The sequence below is a fragment of the Corythoichthys intestinalis genome, chromosome 16 (genome assembly GCF_030265065.1).
Source record: "Corythoichthys intestinalis isolate RoL2023-P3 chromosome 16, ASM3026506v1, whole genome shotgun sequence".
Taxonomy (NCBI): domain Eukaryota; kingdom Metazoa; phylum Chordata; class Actinopteri; order Syngnathiformes; family Syngnathidae; genus Corythoichthys; species Corythoichthys intestinalis.
In genome coordinates this window covers 35605604-35631004 of record NC_080410.1, presented here as the reverse complement: position 1 = coordinate 35631004, position 25401 = coordinate 35605604, and the positions used below count along the sequence as shown (strand labels likewise).

The following is a 25401-nucleotide window of genomic DNA, read 5'->3' as shown; positions in this document are numbered from 1 at the left end:
TCGATGATGGCGTGAAATTCTTTCGCTTTGTGCGAACCAAAGATGTCCATTTACGTGCCCTGCTATCCTTCAGCCACTCATACAACTTTTCTTTAGATTGAGAACAATACATCGCCACACACCGCCGTGGCATCTTACCGAGAAGCAATGCAACAATACTGTGTGTATGGCGGACTTCTCTCACAGTTCTCGGTGTGACGTAATTTCCGAAGATTTACGAAGATTGTCGAAGAAAAGCATTTTCGTTGTCAAGGGCGTTGCTATGGGTTAAACAAAGAATCTGGAAGGGTTGCGTTAAAAAAAATATCGAAATTATGCTTATAATTGTTCAGCCACTGAAATTATTCAAAAACATGGTTGGCCAACCTTACTTCACATTTGGTCTTTAAATATCTGCAGAAATGCGAGGGGTGTACTCACTTTTGTCATACACTGTATATATCAGTCTTTGTTAGCTGTTTGTGGAGTTTTGTGCTTGTACGCTACGTTCACTTACATCCTGTCCCTCTCCTTGGGGCTAAGCTCCCCCTGTTCTTAAAACCTAGTGACACCACTGGCCTGAATGTTTCTATACATACTGAGTTCTTACAGTACACAAATGCTCATTTTTATTCCTATTTTCTCTTGTTCGACATTTTGACATGCTCAATTATTGACTTGCTTACATACAGTAATTTTTGGGCAATAAAACACACTTGACGGTGAGCCGCGGGTGTCCAATCTGCATTATGGCTCATTAGCCTACAAAAACCAACTAGAGGAGCATGCAAAGAGAGTAGATTTTTGCCTAAGTAGCCAAATTCATATACAATCCCTAACCCTACGAGGAGGTAAATTTGAATTATGCTTGTGCTGTATTAATGTGTATGTGTTTAGTTGCAGAGGCTGAAGCGCTCGCTGTCGTTCATGCGAAGCAAGAGCGTCGAGAACTTCTTCCAGCGGTCCTACAGCGATGCCCGCCTTCCCCCAGAGTTGTCGACGGAGGCCGCGCCCCCGTCCCCACCTTCGCCTCCGTCCATGGAGCTGATGGGCTCCCCCGTTCCGGGCACGCGGGCGTCACCATCGCTATCGCCGTCGGTCAGCCCCAACCCTTCCATTGCATCCTACTCGCCCTCGCTCAGACTGTCCCCGTCGCTGCCCCCGCAGGCGCCTCAAATGACACACTGCTTCCAAAATCACGTTTTTCGCAAGTCTGCCAACTGCCAGCTGTGCAAGCACATGATACTAGGTGAGACGGACTATTTGATGCCTTCATGTTTACGATAGGTGTGATTCCAGTATTGATCACGAGATAGCAGCATGTTTTATTGATTGGCACTGTTAAATTGACTGAGGAGGAAGAATGAAAACAGGACAGATTTCACTTGACCATGCTAAAGATTCCAGTTGTGCTATTTTTGCAGCAGTACTAGAAATTTAAGTTAATATTGATAGCCTTATGGAGGTATCGGTACAATATCCAGTTTTTTTGTGCAATGCGTTTCTTCTCCTATGTGTTGAAAGGTGTACTTCCTACAGATGTGGTTAAATTATTTTTTTGAATAATGCTATAGAAATATGGCCAGGGTGTATTCAAATGACATTGATGTTTTGATGTGCATCAGATTTTGAAGTTTCAGAGAAGCTTGCTTGTGTAATTCCATCCCATATTGCAATAATTCAGACATTTCTTGTGTGCATTATTATTTGTTACTTAATTTTGTTATGAATTTACTGTTGGGTGACCGTATTTTGATTTCCAAAAAGGAGGACACTCGGCTGGCCTGGACTCGAGATACTTAGATTTTACTCGAAGTTCACTCAAAGATGCCTTATCACTTTAATGTACAGTATGTATAAGTGTAATATACATAATAAGACACAAATCTACCTCCATACAGTCTAATCATAGTCAGCAACGTCATCATTAAGTCATCATTACATAGAAGTTGTTCAAAAACTACTAGCTGAATATTTCAGTAATATAATGCAGACCCATGGAAATGTAGTCCAGCCATACACACACACACACTGTAGACAATGTGCCAACTAGAAATTTTTATAAATTACAATCAATACAATTGTAGTTGACAAATTCTTATTCCCACACAATTATTTTCCTGATTTTATGTTCGAGAGCGCACACAAACAATAACCGAAATAAAATGACAAACAAGTCAACCAGCATGTTTCCAAACGCAGTAGTTCAAAACTGCATTTCCCATAATGCCCAGCACGGCTTAGCTCACTAACAGCCTATTAGCGAGCACCGGTAGCCAAGGCAAAAAATCAAACATTGCTATAAAAGTTTACATCAGCTGTGCAACGATGTGTCACCAAATGAGATGTTACAGATCACATCAGTACAAAGCTCCAACAGAGGTCAACAATTGCCAAAGGTAAATTTAGCAAGTATTCATACTGGGGCTGTCAAATTTATTTAATTTATTAATTTTTAAAATTAATCCCGTTAAAATATTTAACGCATTTAACGCATGCGCGGAACGACCCACTCATGCATTGCCGCAAACATACTACAATGGCGACGCTTCATGAATATTGAGAGCTAAGAGGCAGAGACATGCGCTATTTATTAGCATAAGCTTTGGCATCTCTTCCACAACAATTATGGCGAGCGACGTGGGGAAGAATGTCTGGAGATTATCTTTTTCTTAACACTCTGTATTGAAATCAACACAGAGACGATATACCATTTGCAGCTACCACTGACAGTCATGGTTGCCCAACTTCCCATCATGCATTTGGGCAGAACAGTGAAGTCGCCACAGTATCATTTACTGAAAGCACAACAAAAATAATATTCGTATCTCTCAAAAATAAAATAATGTTCACAAAAAGAAAAGCGCTCAATGCAAAGAGAACTTGCAATCCAAATCAAAATAGCTATGCAAAATAATACTCAGACTTTGGTCAAACTCTATTTAAACATTTCGTTTAGCTCAACAAATACACTAGATGGCAATTTTAGTCAAAATATACAAACTATCAGAGGTCTCGTACGTTGTGAAGTCAACACTCAAATGAACGTAAGGTACAACGAACCCGGAAACTATGGCGTCAGTCGAGGGGCAAAATGTACTAGGAAAAACTTGGCTAGATCTCGAATTAATTTAAAACTCGCCTTTGAGACCTTGTGGTGTATTTCAATCACTACCTTCCACAATGGCAAGCTATTAGTTTATTTTTTGATTGAAATTTTTTACAAATTATATTAAAACGAAAACATACAGAGGGGTTTTAATATAAAATTACTATAACTTGTACTCTCATTTATCTTTTAAGAATTACAAGTCTTTCCGTGGATCCCTTTCACTGAAAGAATGTTAATAATGTTAATGCCATCTTGTGGATTTATTGTTATGATAAACAAATACAGTACTTGTGTACAGTATGTTGAATGTATACAGTGGGGCAAATAAGTATTTATTCAACCACTAATTGTAAAAGTTCTTCAACTTGAAAAAATATGAGAGAGGCCTGTAATTGTCAACATGGGTAAACCTCAACCATGAGAGACAGAATGTGGGGAAAAAAACAACAGAAAATCACATTGTTTGATTTTTAAAGAATGTATTTGCAAATCATGGTGGAAAATAAGTATTTGGTCAATACCAAAAGTCCATCTCAATACTTTGTTATGTACCCTTTGTTGGCAATAACGGAGGCCAGACGTTTTCTGTAACTCTTCACAAGCTTTTTAGACACTGTTGCTGGTATTTTGGCCCATTCCTCCAAGCAGATCTCCTCTAGAGCAGTGATGTTTTGGAGCCGTCGTTGGGCAACACGGACTTTCAACTCCCTCCACAGATTTTCTATGGGGTTGAGATCTGGAGACTGGCTAGCCCACTCCGAGACCTTGAAATGCTTCTTACGAAGTCACTCCTTTGTTGCCCTGGCTGTGTGTTTGGGATCATTGTCATGCTGAAAGACCCAGCCACGTCTCATCTTTAATGCCCTTGCTGATTGAAGGAGATTTTCACTCAAAATCTCTCGATACATGGCCCCATTCATTCTTTCCTTTACACGGATCAGTCGTCCTGGTCCCTTTGCAGAAAAACAGCCCCAAAGCATGATGTTTCCACCCGCATGCTTGACAGTGGGTATGGTGTTCTTTGGATGCAATTCAGTATTCTTTCTTCTCCAAACACGAGAACCTGTGTTTCTATCAAAAAGTTCTATCTTGGTTTCATCTGACCATAACACATTCTCCCAGTCCTCTTTTGGATCTTCCAAATGCTTTCTAGCAAACCGCAGACAGGCCTGGACGTGTATTGGCTTCAGCAGGGGGACACGTCTGGCAGTGCAGGATTTGAGTCCCTAGCGGCGCATTGTGTTACTGATAGTAGCCTTTGTTACTGTGGTCCCAGCTCTCTGTAGGTCATTCACTCGGTCCCCCCGTGTGGTTCTGGGATTTTTGTTATCATTTTGACGCCACGGGGTGAGATCTTGCATGGTTCCCCAGATCGAGGGAGATTATCAGTGTTCTTGTATGTCTTCCATTTTCTAATAATTGCTCCCACAGTTGATTTCTTTCCACCAAACGTTTTACCATTTGCAGATTCAGTCTTCCCAGCCTGGTGCAGGTCTAAAGTTTTGTCTCTGGTGTCCTTCGACAGCTCTTTGGTCTTGGCCATAGTGGAGTTTGGGGTGTGACTAATTAAGGTTGTGGACAGGTGTCTTTTATACCGATAATGAGTTAAAACAGGTGCCATTAATACAGGTAACGAGTGAAGCCTCGTTAGACCTCATTAGAAGAATTTAGACCTCTTTGACAGCCAGAAATCTTGTTTGTTTGTAGGTGACCAAATACTTATTTTCCACTCTAATTTGGAATAAATTCTTTAAAAATCAAATAATGTGATTTTCTTTTTTCCACATTCTGTCTCTCATGGTTGAGGTTTACCCATGTTGACAATTACAGGCCTCTCTAATCTTTTTAAGTAGGAGAACATGCACAATTGGTGGTTGACTAAATACTTATTTGCCCTACTGTACATGAGCATTTGATTATCTACGTATTGATCATAATAAAAGTTTAAACAACTGGGCAGGCTCTCTGGGAACATGTCACAGGCAGCACAGTACCCGAGTATTCTGTGCAAAGCGTCAGTCAGTTTCAACACAAGCTTATTGGTCCCGCGAAAAATAATGAAAACTACACTTTTTCATGAATTTATAAAACCCCGCCGGACGCCCCGGACAGGTTGTAAAAAGTGGACTTGTCCGGGCAAAAGGGGACGTTTGGTCACCCTAATTTACTGTGTTAATCCCACTGGCAACTTGAATATAAAAGCTGTAATTGTGTAAACTGAAATGCTGTTTGTGTATGAATCTTTCCCTCTCTGGGTTTTATTGTTTTGCGTATGCTTTGCTTTTAAATGTTCTTCCCGCTACTTCCCATGGATTACCGTCCTCAAACAGCTCGTTTTCTCTCGCGTTGTAATTCCTATTCCCAGCACGCGTTGTATCTCCATTGCTATTATTATTATTATTATGTGATGCATCATCTGACTCCCCTGCAGCCTCCTGTGCTCACCTCCTCCCTGTGCAGCTGTAATCAGCGCGTCAACCAAGCGCTCGCTTTTAATTCCGACGTGGTAGGGAACAAAAAAGCGCTCGTAAATCATTGAAAAGCGCTAGGAGCGTTGCGTAAGAGTGCTTTTAACACTGTGACTGATGAAATGTTTCTGTCTTCCTTCCGGAACAGGAAACTCCAAACAGGCTCTGCGGTGTAAAACATGCAAGCTGGCAGCTCACCTGTGGTGCACGTCGGAACTCTCGCAACAGCCGTGTCATGGAAAGGTGCCACAAATGCACGCGTACCAAACACACAATTTACAATCTAGCTCACAAATGACAAAGGGGAAAAAATCGTTTTTGTTTGACAGCTGTTTTGAACTCAATTTTTGTTGCGGAATCCAAAACTGACATTTGATTCCTGCCAACCACCCAGTAAAATTGGATTGGACGTCTATTGCTGTCAATGGCAGTGAAACATGATCACTCAGTGGCAGCTTTCCCAGTTAATATTGATTTGATGTCTAGAACCAGTGGCGGAACAAATGTTAACAGGACCCGGGTGCGACAAGCATAAACGGAACCCCCACCTGAGTGGACTGTCCAATGGAGGGTGCTAGTAGACAATTATTTGTGGGCCCCTACACACTTTCTTGGTCCCCTCAAGACGATCGTCCGGTGTGTGTGTACAGTGTATCACAAAAGTGAGTACACCCCTCGCATTTCTGCAGCTATTTAAGTACATCTTTTCATGGGACAACACTGACAAAATGACACTTTGACACAATGAAAAATACTGTAGTCTGTGTATAGACCCTACTCACATGACGTCACAACCACGCCTCCGCGCCATATTGTCCATCAGCTCGTCGGGTTTAAGCATTACGGCTACGTAAATTCCTCCTATTATGGCGTGTTTTTCTGCTCGTTAACATTAATAATCAAAATGGTGAAGGCGTGTGTGGCGGTCGGTTGCAATAACAGAGAAGATAGACGGAGAGACTTGAAGTTCTACCGGATTCCGAGAGACCCGGAGAGGAGAGCGAGATGGGCTGCTGCAATTCGACGAGAAAACTGGGCTCCAAACGATTACCACAGATTATGTAGTAGTCATTTTATATCTGGTAAGATGCATTCAATATATATTTAGAGGGTTTGGGGCTGACAACCACAGTTAAGATCATTGCTAGGCTGATCGCCGACAACATACACTCAGACGTTGTGAATGAACTACCTGAAAATATATAATTATAAGGCAGTTGTCATACAATTAATTTACAATTTCACTATTGAGGTCAAAAGCCAAAAAATAAATTGAACTAGGGACAATCTGGAGTAGTGCTATCGCACTTCATATTTATTACATATTATATATGTATGTAGTGAGAGTGCTATCGCTAAACCATATAAACATTAAAAGCCCTAGCTCCATTGACAAATGACATGAAATACATTAGACTTGACAGTGGATGTTAGCAAGAACAAAAGATTTTGAATTGAAAATTTCGTAACTCACCTTCCCGAGCACAAGATAGATTCCTGCCGAATTTTCGTGGACGAGGACCTGTTTCACCCAACCAGCAACAAAGTATTTATAAGCCTCCAAGCTCTTAAAGTTTTTCAAACTTTCGTGAGAATAGGCTGATGTTGTGTGGACAAGATAGTTGTAAATATCAGGGGAGCAGATGTCAGGCAGAGACGGCGAAGACAGCGGGTCGAAAAACATCGATTTAGGCATCAAATATGGATCTGGCGAATGGATAAACTGAAGCTTTTCCACATAACGCCTTTTATGCAACGTATCCAATGAGTTTACAGCGTCAGATAACACCGGGGCTTCCATTAATTGCTCTATAAATTGCACGACGTATTTGAAACCATTGAGAGTAGGGCTAAAAAATGACGGACAATATGGCGGCCGGATACAGCGACACGTCATTTCGTGACGTAGGTGAGTAGGGACTATAGGCGGATCTACTATTCAGGAGAAGTAGATTATTGCCTTAGGCCCCCAACCCCAAAGCAGTAGGGGGCCCCCAACCAGCTGCCAACGGCTTGGGCCACCGGAGCCAGCAGCACCCCCAACTATTCGTCATGGATAATTATGTCAGCATACCAAACAAACAAATAACAAAACAAAAAAGAAAGCCATTTGAATGCTGCATTTATAATATCTCTCCCCCCACACACGCACTACAATGGACTGTTCCACGACGACGGACAGAGTATCAGTCGCTTAGCTTAATTTAGCGCCGTTTAGCATCGTTTAGCTGTTTGTTAGCTTCACTTAGCTCTCCCGCTGTTTTCACGCCACTAAGCTCGCTATTTTTACAGCTCACTTGCTACTTAGCACGTCAGCTATCGTTTATTTCGAACATATGAGCGAACATGCTCTCCATGAGAGCCAAAGTGCAGTGAGGGAGAAGTTGAGAACAGGCCTGAGGCCTCTAATGCCTCTTTTAACGTTCTTCTTCTTCTTCACACCGAACATAAAATACACGACAGCACACCCTGTGGCAAAACAATGTAGTACAGTTCCAATCAGTCATACAATAACACTCAACAGCTGGTTAACAGCAAAAGCACGTCATGTTCGTCATATAAATAATGATTTCTGGAGTTAATCCCACATACTTCAGAATTAATATTATAATATGTTGAGTAAATACTACATTATACAGATTCTACACTAAGAATAGCTTTCAAATGACACTCTTCATGACAAATATGATTGGCAATGAATAAATGTTATAATTATTATACTACTATTATATATAGTAGTATACTATAATGATATTACTAGAGTTTTTTTTTTTTTTTTTTTAAGAATTGTTTTGAATAATGTTGGAAAGGCAAAGTCAGTGTTCTGAATCTGTTTACTTTCCATTCTTTTGCACTAGTAAATTGTTATTTACATGATTATTTGTAATTTAATAAAGAATTTACGTGTTCCAAAATAGTTTTGTGAATTAATAAGCGTCAACAAAAATTTCATTGCTGAATTAGTAAAAAAAAAAAAAAGAAAGAAAATTATTAGATTAATCGATTAATCGTAAAACTAGTCGGCTGACTAATCAGGAGAAAATTTGTCGTTTAGGACAGCCCTAGTGTACCAGAACATATTTCCTCCACACCCTTCTCATCTTTTTAACCCCTGACCCATGAAGAGGGTGCCTGGATATGTTCACTTTAGGCCCCAAAATTGCTTATATAATAGAGTTCATTTATTTCCCCCTCAAAATAACTCAAAATATAGCCATTAATATCTAAACCCCTGGTAACAAAAGTAAGTACACCCCTTAGAAACTACGTACATCCCTAAATGTCCAAATTGAGTACTGCTTGTCATTTTCCCTCCAAAATGTCATGTGACTCATTACAGGAGTGCTGTCAGCATTGCTGCAGAGATTGAAGAGGTGGGGGTGGGGGGGTCACCATGTTAACGCTCAGACCATACGCCGCACTCTACATCAAATTGGTGTGCATGGCTGTCACGCCAGGAGGAAGCCTCTTCTGAAGACGGTACACAGGAAAGCCCGCAAACAGTTTGCTAAGGACATGTCAACAAAGCACATGGATTACTGGAACCATGTCCTATGGTCTGATGAGACGGGCTGTTAGGGTGCGCTTGGAAGTGGACCCCAAAGCAGGCAAGAGTGGCTGTGGTGATTTTGAAGTTTATTTATGAGCACACGAGGGTCGCAGCATTGCATGTGCACTTGGCTTGTAGCTGGCAGGTGTTGACGGGAGGTCATTCAGGCGTCGGTACAATTCTGGGAGCAGGCACAGGGAATCCTGGGACGAAACAAGAGGTCTGATTAGCCAGGTAAGAATAGATGTGGTAAATGAATGATGAATGAATGAATGAAATGTTTATTGTCATCATCATCGGTATCATTGACAGTTACAAAATCTGGAATAATTTGGCCAAAGAAAGAGATTCATTGACAGTCACAAAATATGGAATAATTTGCCCGAAGAGACCGATGGCAGACAAAGGAAGACGGGGAAAAAGCATATGCTTATCAATACCCGTCCCCCTACAGCCCGGGACGCACAGTCTAGCATGGTAGAGTTGCATACATCACATTACGTGAGCTTTTATTTTCCGTTTTTGTTTTATTTTTTTGCTTTTGTCCATTTTTTCACTTATATATCTTCCCAAAAGTCATTGATTGCCATGGCACTACGCAATATTGTCAATTAGAGTAGGTTCATTGGATAGGCTGATTTTCAAGTTGGCGTGGGGAGGGATGGCCGGGGGTGTCATTGAGGCCCACGTCCGCTGTAATCCGCTCCGGAAGATTAGTCGTCATCCGCCCTTGTCCGGCTCCCGCGAGCGAGCTTTTCTTGATCCCGGATCTCCGTAATGATTTTCGTGACCATTTGAGGGGCGGCATCACTTAACGCTGCTTGTTCCTTCCTTAACCTGGGACAATTCGTCGCCGATGTTACGAGCAATCTCCATTGCCTCTTTGTGTTGCCGCATCATTCTCACCGAGAATTGGTGTATCCAGAGGGCACCAATAAGCAGCGGGAGGGCGAGCACCATCAGTGAGCCGAAGATAGATGTCTTCGACGTCCTCAATCTGGAGAGACGTTAAGCATATGGGCCTCCATTTTCCCCAGGCATCCTCCGCATATCCAGACGTGAATACCTGAATGCTGGACTTCACTGACGGGAAAGCTGAAACTTTGGTCTTGCAACGAGCAGCAACAATGAGCTGGTTTATAAAGGCGGCTGATTCCGATGGCTTGCAGCTGTCATCGTCTCCGCCCGTCTGGTCTCCAGTCTGCAATCAAGGAGCCCTAACACGGGCGGGCTTTCTTGTGTACCGTCTTCAGAAGAGGCTTCCTCCTGGGGTGACAGCCATGCACACTAATTTGATTTAGAGTGCGGCGTATGGTCTGAGCACTAACAGGCTGACCACCAACCTCTTCAATCTCTCCAGCAAAGCTGACAGCACTTCTGTAACGAGTCACATGACATTTTGGAGGGAAAATGGCAAGCAATACTCAATTTGGACATTTAGAGATGTACGTAGTTTCTAAGGGGTGTACTCACTTTGTTGCCAGGAGTTGTTTTGAGGGGAAAATAAATAAACTCCATTATATAAGCTGTACACAGACTACTTTTCATTGTGTCAAAGTGTCATTTTGTCAGTGTTAAGTCTTATGAAAAGATATACTTAAATATCTGCAGAAATGCAAGGGTTCTACTCACGTTTTGTGATACACTGTATGTGTGGCATGCAAGTGGAATTGTTTTTGTGCGCCCCTCTAGACAACCGGCCAAGCGTCTGACAGAGATATTTTAACACTTAAACACTATATTCCAGCTCCATGCATCATCTTACCTTTCTGTTTGATCCACCCCTCACCCAACTACGCCCACTTTAAGCCTGCAAACCGGGCCCATGTGCAGTCGCACCCAAGCACCCTCCTAAATTCCGCACCTGTCTAGAACTGTAAATTGCACTGAATGAAACAAGCAACAAAATAATCCAGAGGCATAGACTTCACTATCAGTTGGCAGAAAGCTGGGCGCGGCGCCTATTTTCTTAAAACTTAAAATTCAAATATTTTCAAAACCAAAGCCGCAAGTGACCTAAAACCAAAACCAAAAGCGGCATCAAAAAATTGAGGTTCTCTAATAAAATCACAATTCTTTTTTTATATAAGTATAATAAAACGTAAAATGGCTATAAAATTCTCAGATTTTACGTTAGATTCACAAAAATCAGCAAATGCAGAGATAATCACCTATATTTTCAGGTTCAGTAGCCGTATTTACCAGTTTTTAAAGTTTTAGGGCGAAATAGCGACTTGATTTTTTTTTTTTTTTTGACTTGTTTTCAAAAGCTAGTAAATCACTCAAATTTTTAATTTTTCTTTATACAATCACATCTTATTTTATTGTCCCTATTGTCTCAGCACGTCTTCCCAATTATCTGGCCCTCGCCGTTTTCAGATTGAAATGTTACATAAAACACGTAAAAGCCGAATTAGTTTTTTGTATGGACATAGAAATGTCTTAATTACTAGTATTTTGCCATAAAATGGGCAGTCGGCCGAAAATTCCCTGATTATTTGAATGTAAAGTTACGCTACTGTGTATAGATACAAAATCCTACGTGGCAGCCGTCACAAAACAAAGAGCTTTTTAAGTTGAAAATTCTTGTGCATAATTGCGTAAATCCCGAAATTTTTATAAATACGATCGTACAACAGTCTAGATTCTTGGTTAAAAGCAAAACAATGGGTAGTTATCATTCATTTTACGTAAATATTACAAGCTAAAATTACGCACATTTTTCCATTCATTTCATTTTTTTTTCACCGAGTTTCAAAGTGCATGCATGCTATTTTATATAATAATCACCTTGAATCCTTGACCAAATCACTCTCGAGACACTCCAGCCTGGTTGTATGATCTAAAAATTTCGTCCTGTTTCCACCTACAGTGCCCTCCATAATCATTGGCACCCCTGGTTAAGATGTGTTTTTTAGCTTCTAATAATTTTTTTAAAAATTCAAATAATATGGGACCTTAATGGAAAAAAAGAGAAAAATCCAACCTTCAATACAAGTGAATTTATTCTGTGGGGAAAAAATCCCACATAGAAGAAATAATTATTTGACATCAAATAATGTGTGTCACAATTATTAGCAGCCCTGGTGTTAATACTTTGTACAACCCCCTTTTGCCAACAAAACAAGGTCTGGGGACTGAGATGGCCATGGGAGGAGCTTGATTTATGTTTCTGGTGAACCATTTCTGTGTAGATTTGGCCATATGTTTAGGGTCATTGTCTTGCTGAAAGACCCAGTGACGACCCATCTTCAGCTTTCGGGCAGAGGGCAACAGATTTTGATTTAAAATGTCCTGGTATTTCAAAGCATTCATGATGCCATGTACCCTAACAAGGTTCCCAGGGCCTTTGGAAACGAAACAGCCCCACAGCATCTCTGACCCACCCCCATACTTCACAGTGGGTATGAGGTGCTGTCTACACGCCAACAAGGTGTTTGGGAGGCATGCACGGAGAAAACCTTTCCTCACTCACAATCATAAACGCAAACGTCTGGAGTTTGCCAACCGGTATTGGGGCTTCAACTGGGACCGTGTGCTTTGGTCAGACGAGACCAAGATTGAGCTTTTGGGCAACAAACACTCTAAGTGGGTCTGGCGTGCCACGAAAGATGCGCATGCTGAAAAGCACCTCATACCCACTGTGAAGTATGGGGGTGGGTCAGTCATGCTGTGGGGCTGTTTCGCTTCCAAAGGCCCTGGGAACCTTGTTAGGGTGCATGGCATCATGAATGCTTTGAAATACCAAGACATTTTAAATCAAAATCTGTTGCCCTCTGCCCGAAAGCTGAAGATGGGTCGTCACTGGGTCTGTCAGCAAGACAATGACCCTAAACCCATGGCCAAATCTACACAGAAATGGTTCACCAGAAACAAAATCAAGCTTGTGAAACATTACAGGAGAAATATAGGTGTTGTTTGTTGGCAAAAGGGGGTTGTACAAAGTATTAACACTAAGGGTGCTAATAATTGTGACACTCATTATTTGATGTCAAATAATTATTTCTTTATGTGGGATTTTTTCCCCACTGAATAAATGCACTTGTATTGAAGGTTGGATTTTTCTCTTTTTTTCCATTAAGGTCCCATATTATTTGAATTAAAAAAAATTATTAGAAGCTAAAAAACACATCTTAACCAGGGGTGCCAATAATTATGGAGGGCACTGTAAATTCAACGTTGGAACATTGCGTGTGTTTGAGTTTATCACAGTGAAAGCCGCCACGACGCTCTGCCTGGCCTGGCCCTTTACGGGAAGCTGTGGCGCAATGTCTGCAGGAGCTGTCTCGTCAATTGAGAGTGAAGTCTATGCCAGAGGTATAAGAATATTACAAAATATATATATATACTAATGAACCAAAGTAAGCACAACAATAACACACAACAACAACACCAGCACAAAAAAGTCAGGAAAATCACAACCAAGATAGCTCAATTAATCACATTGGATTATTGTTTTAATTTTATTTATGTAAAAAAAAAAAAAAAATTCTACACAATTTCCTACATTGATTCCAACATGTTATCATGTTTCGACCCCTGAGCTAATGGAGAGGCACTGTTTAAATAACTAGCTCTATCTAGTGTTGAAGCTGAGAAGTGAAACAGAATGCAAGGTGAACTCAAGCTTCTTGTGTGGACAATATTCAATTATTTCATCACTTGCTGGGGACCAATAAAATTGTGCCATAGTTTGGACAGCTATGTTTTAGTGTTCTAGTGAGGATTTGTAGATCAACGCATTCTCGAGTCATGCGGGTACAAAAACTGTTGATGACTTGGCAAGTGCATTCTCTTCACATAATGTGTCGGCGTTGCTCATTTGCAAGCTGAGCCAGTGACACGTATTGTGCTTAATTCAGTGTGAAATGACAGCCGGCTGTTAGATAGCCACGCATTGAAATCCCCGCGAAGGCCGAGTCTGCGAGAATCTGCAAATGACTTGCACGGAGTCTCCCGTTATGGGGGCGTGCATTCAAATTGGACTAACGGAAAGGTGAAGCTAAAATCATATGTGCTCTTCTGTCTTAGTCGGGCGCCTTCAAGCGAAATTTCAGCTCACCCATGCTGGTCACTGATCAGCTGTCTGTTGTCAAGGAAGTCCAGCCCAATCAAGGTGAGTGAATGAGTGTGTGTGTATGTAGAGAAGTGCCAACATTTTTTAGCTGCTACTTTTTTCCCTGCTTTGAACCCTGCGTTTTAAGGCCATTTCACACTAACGGCAGCCCGGTGTGAAAGGGTGCGAGACAAACCGTTCATTGTGTATGTGGGAGGGGACTTCTCGGCGAAAGTGAGCAGCGGCCGCCTTTTTAAATTAGGTCCAGCTACGGCCCGTAGTACTCGCCTTTCACTGTGTTTTTGGTGCCAAGTTTGTGCTGTAAAAAATTTGTTTGTTTGTTGTTAATCTTTGTAAAATATGCTTAATTGTGTGACCATTATAATCTGCGGGTCATACAAGATTGCTCTCCCACAGCTATTATATGCGCACTCCCAAGCTATTATGAAGAATACAGCTTTAGCCCATAATCATGTGCTTACATTTTTATTACCGGCATACATTTTTATTACCGGCAATTGCTCACATTCTGCTGATGAATAGATACACACACATATGTTGATTCATCACACAATGTCTCAGTACTTTTCCACCAAGCTACAGTGCTTTGAGTGCAAATGTGTGTTCAAAACAAAGTTATCTTGCCCGCTCAAGAGTGTGACTGTTAATTTAATCAAGAGTGTGACTGTTAATTCAATCAAGAGTGTGACTGTTAAATCAATGACTAGAATATGGAACTTGCCGATTGAAACTGCCACGTTGGACAACAGTGTTGTAACTATATTCCGCCCAGCAACAAGCCCTCAATAAAAGTCAGCAGCGCGGGGAGTCCGGAGAGAGACCTCGGTGAGATTCCGATTTGGCACGTTGTGCTCTCCGACTCTCCCCATAACTGCAGTTTGGTAAAAGTCTACTCTCTGTCTACTCTTTGTGTCCTGCCTTTTGTCACCTCGCTCTGGGTCAACAGCTAAATTGAAGAAGGTGTTTTGGACACAACATCTTACTTTAAAAAAGTAATTAATTACAGTTACAAATTACTCTTCCCAAAAAGTAATTGCGTTAGTAACTCAGTTACCTGAATGTAAGAGTAATTAGTTACTTGGCAAGGTAACTGGTGATAATTTTCATGTTTTTTTTCTCAAAAAAAAAAAAAAAAACAGGTCACACAATGTGAGGTTTAGAGGGTTTTTTGGGACAATTGGCCCTAGCCCAATTCTTTACCCTAAACTTAACTAGACACAGGGGTATTACGGATATTACGATAACTAGATAGTAACCTTTGCTATGTATGGAAATCATTTAATGTTGTGAATCAACCTTTAAAGTTGTTAAAATTGCTCCCGTTATTGCATTAGATCCCTTCTGTCTTCTTTGACATGTGTAAGTCTTAAAACTGTTTCATCATTTAAAGATAGATTTAAGTCAAGATTTTGCCGATTTAGGAGCATTTTGGATAAAAAGTTACTTAGGTTCGCTAGGAATGTTCTCTACAACAGAGCCTTCCTGAGAAGTCTACTGCTTTAAGATGGCGGCTGTTTACTAATGCATCTAGTTCTTTATACATGTTGCTAATATCGCATCTAGTTCTATATAAACGTGATATCTACAGTAGCATCATGTGGGCGTAGATTGTAGGCTATTGGCTACAGTCAGGTATTATTGGAGCTACCTAGCATCACGTTTGCAACGGTGTCACAACTCCCTTGCCTCCTCCCCACTCCTGCTCTGCTCTCTCGTCTCCATGAGTCCGTCTCTCTCAGACTTTTCTCGCGTCATTCAACCAACGTTGTAACGCATAGTAATGCACGCCTTTCCCGCCTCAGTAATGGTAACGGCGTTGCCAAGATGAGAGAAGTAATTAATTAGATTACTCACTACTGAAAAAAATAACGCTGTTATATTCTAACGCCGTTATTAACAACACTGTGTACTGCGCTGCTATTGAGGTATTAATTTCGAGTGATGACGTCACTCGCAGCCCTTCTGTATCCTAACTCCTGTGGCTGACTGAGTGTACCAACTCTCTCAACAACAGAGGGGTGTCCCAACAACTAACGCAAACGAATGACACCACTTCCGGTCCCTTTTTTGCAGTAAATGCTGCGTGACGTCATCACTACAAAATCATGTCTTCAAAATGGGGGGCTGGCTGACCTCAGATTGACCTATAAAAGGATTGTAATTTTCTCAAAAACAATAGCAGCACAAATGAAGCTTCACAGCACAAACGACTGACATCGGTTTTTTATTTATTTATTTATATATTTGTCTTTTAAACTCATAAATTTGTCCGATGGGAGGGCAACATCAGGGAGGTCTTCCGGGCTGACGTCAATAAACGTGTCCAGTAGCAAAGGGGCAGACGTACTGATGTCTGTGCCATCAGGCTATTTTGGCAGACAGATACACGCAAATCACGGCCGATGAAACCTTGATAAATGTGCTTTTTTTTAAGTTTCGCGAGATCTCTGATACTCGAAAAATGACTCTCACATCTCTCCTTGCTAAGCTAAATGATACCTCGATGTGCGTTTGTGTGGAAATGTAGTTCATGAATAACAAAAAAAAAAAGAAAAAAAAAATGCTTCACCTTCTCACCTTCTCAAACTCTTTACATGGCTATTATAATTCTCCCTACTCCCTAAAATAGGAAAAGTCGTTTTTTTTGTGCAACAATGAAAAATTAAAACATTGGTGCGTGGGATTATAGTAAATAAGCTTGCTTGAGTCCACCCGCTTTTCACTTCCTGACAGCGTCATCGTCAGCCTACGTGGCTTCTTGCTTTTTACGCTTTTTACAATGGGCTGCCGCAAATGTGACAGCGTTTTTTAGTCCAGTGCGGCTAATGGATTTTGACATGCACGCGTAAAGTTGAATAAAAAGTTGATTTAAGCCCATAAAAATGGAAGTAAATCTGAAATCATGAATAAAAACAAGAATTTAAAATAAGTCCAGTGGGGCAAATAAGTATTTAGTCAACCACTAATTGTGCAAGTTCTCCCACTTGAAAATATTAGAGAGACCTGTAATTGTCAACATGGGTAAACCTCAACCATGAGAGACAGAATGTGGAAAAAAAACCCAGAAAATCACATTGTTTGATTTTTAAAGAATTTATTTGCAAATCATGGTGGAAAATAAGTATTTGTCAATACCAAAAGTTCATCTCAATACTTTGTTATGTACCCTTTGTTGACAATAACGGAGGCCAGATGTTTTCTGTAAGTCTTCACAAGCTTTTCACACACTGTTGCTGCAATTTTGGCCCATTCCTCCATGCAGATCTCCTCTAGAGCAGTGATGTTTTGGGGCTGTCGTTGGGCAACACTGACTTTTAACCCCTTCCACAGATTTTCTATGGGGTTGAGATCTGGAGACTGGCTAGGCTACTCCAGGACCTTGAAATGCTTCTTACGAAGCCACTCCTTTGTTGCCCTGGCTGTGGGTTTGGGATCATTGTCATGCTGAAAGACCCAGCCACGTCTCATCTTCAATGCCCTTGCTGACGGAAGGAGATTTTCACTCAAAATCTCTCAATACATGGCCCCATTCATTTTTTTCCCTTTACACAGATCAGTCGTCCTGGTCCCTTTGCAGAAAAACAGCCCCAAAGTATGTTTCCACCCCCATGCTTCACGGTGGGTATGGTATTCTTCGGATGCAATTCAGTATTCTTTCTCCTCCAAACACGAGAACCTGTGTTTCTATCAAAAAGTTCTATCTTGGTTTCATCTGACCATAACACATTCTCCCAGTCCTCTTTTGGATCTTCCAAATGCTTTCTAGCAAACCGCAGACAGGCCTGGACGTGTACTTTCTTCAGCAGGGCGACACGTCTGGAGGTGCAGGATTTGAGTCCCAGGCAGCGCATTGTGTTACTGATAGGGTCCTTTGTTACTATGGTCCCAGCTCTCTGTAGGTCATTCACTAGGTCCCCCCGTGTGGTTCTGGGATTTTTGCTCACCGTTCTTGTTATCATTTTGACGCCACGGCGTGAGATCTTGCATGGAGCCCCAGATCAAGGGGGAGATTATCAGTAGTGTTGTATGTCTTCCATTTTCTAATAATTGCTCCCACAGTTGATTTCTTTACACCAAGCGTTTTACCTATTGCAGATTCAGTCTTCCCAGCCTGGTGCAGGTCTACAATTTGTCTCTGGTGTCCTTCGACAGCTCTTTGGTCTTGGCCATAGTGGAGTTTGGAGTGTGACTGACTGAGATTGTGGTCAGGTCTCTTTTATACCGATAATGTGTTAAAACAGGTGCCATTAATACAGGTAACGAGTGGAGCCTCGTTAGAAAAAGAAGAAGTTAGACCTCTTTGACAGCCAGAAATCTTGCTTGTTTGTAGGTGACCAAATACTTATTTTCCACTCTAATTTGGAAATAAATTCTTTAAAAATCAAACAATGTGATTTTCTCTTTTTTTTTTCTTTTTTTTTCCACATTCTGTCTCTCATGGTCGAGGTTTACCCATGTTGACAATTACAGGCCTCTCTAATCTTTTCAAGTAGGAGAACTTGCACAATTGGTGGTTGACTAAATACTTATTTGCCTCACTGTATATGGCGGAAAACACTCAGGTGGCTTGAAGTTCCGCTCTGAGACCCCCAATTTGGCCAAATTTCAAATTTGTCCTATATAAATGTGTAATATATCATTGGAAAGCTTAAAATCTCTATTTTCTGGTGGAGGAAAAATTTTGAGCTGGAGATCTTTTTTTTTTTTTTTAAATAAAAAAGATTTAAACCCATAAACCCTAACTCAAGGTAAGAGCATGAGAAAGCATAATTAATGACACGATGATTTTAACGAGATATTATTGCGTAGTTACCTTGTTTCGATCCAAAAACTCCATGTAGCATGTATCACCGAGTGTCAAGATACAGCTGTGAATGGCCACAGCTGGACTTTGTGGGGATTTTATGTGTGAAACACAGTAATATAACAAGGGGCGCGATGCAGAAATCGCAGACATCAAAGAGTGGTCAAAATTTTCTTTTTCAAATATTTAGCCTTTTAACTTTTTCTTCAATTTTTCTTTGTTTGGATCGTTTATTTATCATCTAAAATATCAGAGAAAATGCGACGGTAACAAATAAGAAAAATACAATTAAGTGATAGTTATGAGGTAGAGATCCGTGACCTATTTACAGACACAATTTTTTTCATTATGACGTAATTTGTGTAAACGTTTAAAATATGCGAGTGAATAATTTTTTTAAGTCGTTTTTTTTTTTTTTAAACTAAATATGAGACATCAGTTAATGATTCTAAGCTAAAAATGATAGACATTTCAAATGATAAATATATTTACTTCTTTTTATGGCTGGGTTGAAACAAAAGCGGTTGCGCAATGTCTGTAAACGGGGATCTCCGGGGTAAAACGGACAAATTAAAAATAGTTTAGTTCAGGGGCTTAATGTGCCATGAAATTGCTATGGCAGCATATAGACATATTGCTCTATTAAGCACAACCGTTCTTTTGGCTAAAATACAGCAGTTTATTTTATAGAGGGGTGCAAGAGCAGAAACTGCTTTTTCAGCCTTGTCTGTGTTTTCCGCCATATACAAATTGAAATAAATAAAAATGGATTACTGTAATCAAACTTGGATTATACTGTAGAAATGAATTGTGCAATAAATAATGAATTACTGAAATAATAGCATTTATCTTTTCTATCTAATGTATTTTTTATTGATGCTACTATAAAGACAAAGCTGGCTGCGAATACAATATATCAGTACACAATGACGATAAAAGATGCCGACAAGTCCTAAGGGCCTCCATACTGTACTATAGATAGGTCAACACATGGGTTTCATATGTCGCTCTGAATCAAGCTTTCACACCTCGTGCTGTCGCTTCCTCTTAGCGTCTGTGAAAATGGTACATAATTAACCTATAACGTAAATAAGTAAAATAAAAAAGCCCTGTTTAACTGATTCAGGGACAGTGGTTATGACAGTAGACATCTTTTCAAAGGTTATCATTAACATAACTCATTCAGTGTCAGCCCAGGTCGTAGAATATGTGTTTTGGTAGTTAGTAAACGAGGAAAATTGATATTGAAAAACCGTATTGACGGCAATAGACGTTCAATCAGTTTCAACTGGGAGTTCAAATGGAATTGGAGATGTATTCCCGCCAATGGCAGCCAAAGAGTTAAGCTATGCAAGGTCACGAGAGATTTATAAAAACAAAACAAAAACAAAAAAACAACATAAAATTCCCAGAGCAAAATACACAAAGGCCACACTAATTTGAATTTGTTTTATTCTTCTTCTTTACTGGTTTAATAGTTATTTCTCTCCAAAACAGATCCATCAATTATTTCATTTAATTTAAAATTATTATGTATATATATATTTTTTAATTGAATATCACAAAATACAGCGAAGAAAATAAGTATTTGAACAACTTGTTCTCCCACTTAGAAATCATGGAGGAGTCTGTTTTCATTGTAGGTGCATGTCCACTGTGAGAAAGATAATCTAAAAAGCAAACCCAGAAATCACAATTTAACGATTTATTTGCGTGATCCGGCTGCAAATAAGTATTTGAACAACTGAGAAAACGAATGTTAATATTTGGTACAGTACCCTTTGTTTGCAATTACAGAGGTCAAACCTTTCCTGTAGTTTTTCACCAGGTTTGCACATACTGCAGGAGAAATCTTGCCCCACTCCTCCACACAGATCTTCTCTCAATCAGTCAGGTTTCTGGGCTGTCGCTGAGAAACACGGAGTTTGAGCTCCCTCCAAAGGTTTTCTATTGGATTTAGGTCTACAGACTGGCTAGGCCATGCTAGAACCTTGATATGCTTCTTTATTATTATGCCCTTGGTTTTCCGGGCTGTGTGCTTAGGGCAGTGGTTCTCAATTATTTTCTATTACGCCCCCCCATGGAAGACGTAAATGTTTCGCACCCTCCCAAACTCTGCCGCCACTGTAAATAGTATCATTTGTCTATAATATTACTATTATAAGTACGCCTCTGCCTCACATTGCGTCCTTTTTTTCTATTAGAGAAAATAACTGAGATGAACTTATAAAGTATAACTTTATTAACATTGTTTTGTTTGTAACAGAAAAGACTTAACGCGCATCAATTTGCCTGAATTAAAAAAAAAAAAAAGTCACATCCAAACTGTAAAAATACACTCAAGGTACATTTTTGACCATTTGATACTGAAAAATAATATCAGTAAATAATAACAAATTAAAATTGATTAGAAACAGTAACTCATGAGGACAATATGCCAAAAAAATTTGACCGAAAAAACAAAACTGAATAGAAGAAGAAGATAAAAAAAAGTGTCTTTGGACAGAAGGACAGTTTTCATTTTCGCTGCTCGCTGCTCCCAGTATCACCTCCAGTTTACAATGATGTGGGGTTATTTTGCACTGAGCATGCTAACAGTGCTCACTGGTTTACTGATATAACACTGACAAAGCGGGACGATTGTTGGCAACATTCGGCACGTTTTCGCAAATGAACAACCAAGCGGCTAATTAGTGAGATTGGGGTCTAATGTCTTTAAGTGGCGTCTTAATTGATTTGGCTTCCGGCTGTCCGCTATAATCATTTTTAGACACAGTAAACAGTGGTCTTTCCTCATCTAGCACTGTATTAAATGTCAAAGTCAAAAGTCAAACGGCCCGAAAAAAAGCGCATTCTAGGCGGGTGAGGGAGAACCATAGATGAGGGCGGTCGTCGTGACGATCCCAAGCCGAAAATGGTACTTCTCGGGCGGACATGTGAGAACCGGAGAAGACAGTGGGTTGGAGTCCGGCCGGAAAACTGCTTTCGAAAATGGCGCACAGCTCTCCAGCTCTTCATGAGTCTCTTCCGTGTGCTGCTGAGTGCTCTTGTTCACTTTAAAAATACTGCGCGCACTTTGAAGTGAGAGCGCCACTGCCACCCACTGAGTGGATGTGCAAGTACACTTTATTCTAGTACGGCAAAAAAAACAAAACAAAACAAAAAGCATGTTCCCCGAGGTCACATGCGCCACCCCTGGCATCGCTCTGCGCCCCCCTGGGGGGGCGCGCCCCACTATTTGAGAAGTACTGGCTTAGGGTCATTGTCATGTTGGAAGACCCAGCTACGACCCATCTTCAATGGTCTGACTGAGTGAAGGAGGTTGTTCCCCAAATCTCACAATACAGGGTCCCAGTCATCTTCTCTTAATACTTAACACTTGTTCTGTCCCATGCACAGAAAAACACTACCAAAGCATGATGCTACCACCCCCATGTTTCACAGTTGGGATGGTGTTGTTGGGATAGCACCCATCATTCTTTTTCATCCAAGCACGGTTAGTGGAATTATGACCAAAAAGTTCTATTTTACTCTCATCTGACCTCAAAACTTGCTCCCATGACTCCTCTGCATCATACAAATGGTCATAGGCAAACTTAACACGGGCCTTGACATGTGCAGGTTTAAGCAGGGGAACCTTCCGTGCCATCCATGATTTCAAACCATGACGTCTTAGTGTATTACCAAGAGTAACCTTGGAAACAGTGGTCCCAGCTCGTTTCATGTCATTGACCAACTCCTCTCGTGTAGTTCTGGGCTGATTCGTCACCTTTTTTTTAGGATCATTGAGACCCCACAAGGGGACATCTTACATGGGGTGCCACTCTGATTGAGATTGACAGTCATGTTTAGCTTTTTCCATTTTCTAAGTATTGCTCCAACAGTGGACCTTTTGTCACCAAACTGCTTGGTAATTGCTATGTAGCCCTTCCCAGCCTTGTGGGGGTGTGCAATTTTGTCTCTGGACAGCTCTTTGGTCTTGGCCATGTTACACGTTCGAGTCTTACTGACTGTATGGAGTGGACAGGTGTCTTTATGCAGCTATTGACCTCAAACAAGTGCATCTGATTCAGGATAATACATGGCGTGGAGGTGGAGTTTAAATAGGCGGACTAACAGGTCTTTCAAGGAGAGAATTCTATCTAATGGACAGGTGTTCATATCCTTATTTGCAGCTGTATCATACAAATAAACTGTTAAAAAAAATCATGCATATTGTTCCGTTGGCTTTGAGACCTCTGTCCTATGTAAATGTAATAAAAACATTTAATTAATAGTTTTATTAAATAATTTTTAAAAAACATTAATTGTGCATGAAGAGGTTAACTTCCTAAGTTCCTATCTTTGCTCCTTGGCAGGACTTCATTTTTTGACTCCCCGATTCTCACTAAAGTGGGTCACTTTAGCTAAATTTAGACTCCCTACCGCATTCTTCCCCCTTGCCCAAATACTGGTACAATACTGTTATATAAATAAATATTGTGTGTGTGCGGGTGTGTATGTGTACTTTCAGAGGCAGCACGGGCACGCACGGACCCAGTGTACGCCGCCTTGCGCTATGGGACGTCGCTGGCGCAGATGAGCCGCTCCAGTTTCGGCAGCTTGTCGGAGTCGCCCACGCGCAGCTTGGTAGGTGGCGGTCCCGTTGACGGCGATAGACGTCCAATCCATTTGGAGCCCGCCCACTTTAACTGGATTGGATGTTTATCATTTTCATTGGCAGCTAATGTTAATTTATGAAGTAACATTAAAGTGCATACGACAAGAGAAGAAAAGTCTTACATAGGATTATTAAGTGAATTAGAATCATATTTTGAGATGATTCGACTATACAGTATACAACAATTTAGCAAAGTGCACATGACGAGAAATTAGTCTTTTAATCTGCTGGTTAGCCACGCCTACCATTATAGGGCTCTAGTGTCCCCAACAGGTGGATGACGTCAGCGGAGTCACGATTTCATCTGATTTAGTACAAGCCCATTGAGGGGGAATTATTCACAACGAGGAAAACGCGACGAAGAGAGCCTCAAAATGTCATTGTTTCAGTCTCCCTACTCCAATATTTTTACAGGATATTCTTCTTATCCATGTATTTTTCCCCAATAGCTAAATAAATGGCATGGTCATGACAAATAACAGTCTTGTGCTAAATGGAATATGAAATAATAAAAATGCATTTATTCAAGACGACATGGCAAAATTACTCCATAATGGTCAAAACTGTCGACTTCACCTTTATTGTCGCACCTCCCGAACGATATTTCATTTTATGCCACCTAAATCGGGCATATCTCATTTCCCTTCCCTGGCTTTGGAAAATGTAAACAAACCAAGAGGCGTGACAGCTAGCCGACATGCTAACCCGAACCAAGTGATGTTTCAAAGTCTTCGAAGTGGAAAATCGCACATAACTAGCCCGGATCATTTCACATGACGACTGGGTTGTCGATTGTCTTCGCCGATCGGCAAACTCCACGGCGGAGAGCAATTTACAGCTCGTTCCCCTGCTACTACGGACAGGAGAGCTCGCCAGGGAAGCAGCTGGACAATGACGACTGTAGTTGGCTGAACAAACCGGCCGAGGTCGGAGGAGCGTGTAGCTGCCAAATGGTCAACAGGAATATGGCAAAATAATGCTTTACTACACGGCGAAGTCATAAACAGCAAGACTCAGTGGAGGAGGGCGGCTGCAGTTGTTGTGCAGCTAACATATGCAGCTAATGTGTATGAGGAGAGCTTTTTACATGCCCATTCATGATCAGACGCAAGTGGTCCTTTATTTAAAGAAATTTTGTAGTGTTTACTTTGTAATCGCTGTACTGTACTCGCGGCTATTTTTTACACAAAGTTGCAATTTCTGATCGGGTGGAAAATTGACAGGACACCGGGCACACCAAGAGGGCAAAAGCCGAGTATAGTGCTCGCCCAGCGGGGATATGTGCGATAAGCCGCCGGAGCATGTCAGCCACAAAATGCAAGCCACCTCCGTATTAAAATGATCCCAGTATTTGACATAATACAAAACACGATGTTTACTCACTTTCTCGTAACTCCCATGGTCCCACAGTAGTAGGGCTTGTTTTGGCCAATATCCACCGGTGAATGGGAACCTTTTGAAACCTCAAAAAGGCGCACACGCCTCTCCCTCATACAGCAAGATTTTTCTGCAGCCGTTTGGCTGGCATGATGCAAAAAATAAACGTATTAATCCGCAAAATCAGCTGAATCCTTAGTCCTTCTCATACAACAGTATGGCTGGATAATGAAAGGACTCCTTCTACCGTACACGTCACAGCGCCCTCTTTCTCAACTCGAGACTGGAGCCGGAAGTCACTCATTTTCATGGCACGGGATTAAAAAAACTAAATAAATATAGCGATCGCTTCCACACACATCCAAGCGGTCCAT

General features: G+C 41.0%; 1 protein-coding gene across 1 annotated transcript in view; it reads left to right on the top strand.

Annotated features, from left to right (window-relative positions):
• LOC130904650 (SH3 and cysteine-rich domain-containing protein 2-like) overlaps positions 1-25401 on the top strand; it is a 74492-nt gene that overhangs the window by 29539 nt on the left and 19552 nt on the right. The window contains exons 2-5 of the mRNA XM_057817560.1: positions 877-1228; positions 5708-5802; positions 14141-14225; positions 23504-23619. Coding sequence (XP_057673543.1) covers positions 877-1228; positions 5708-5802; positions 14141-14225; positions 23504-23619 — 648 coding nt within the window. The remainder of the gene's footprint in view (positions 1-876; positions 1229-5707; positions 5803-14140; positions 14226-23503; positions 23620-25401) is intronic.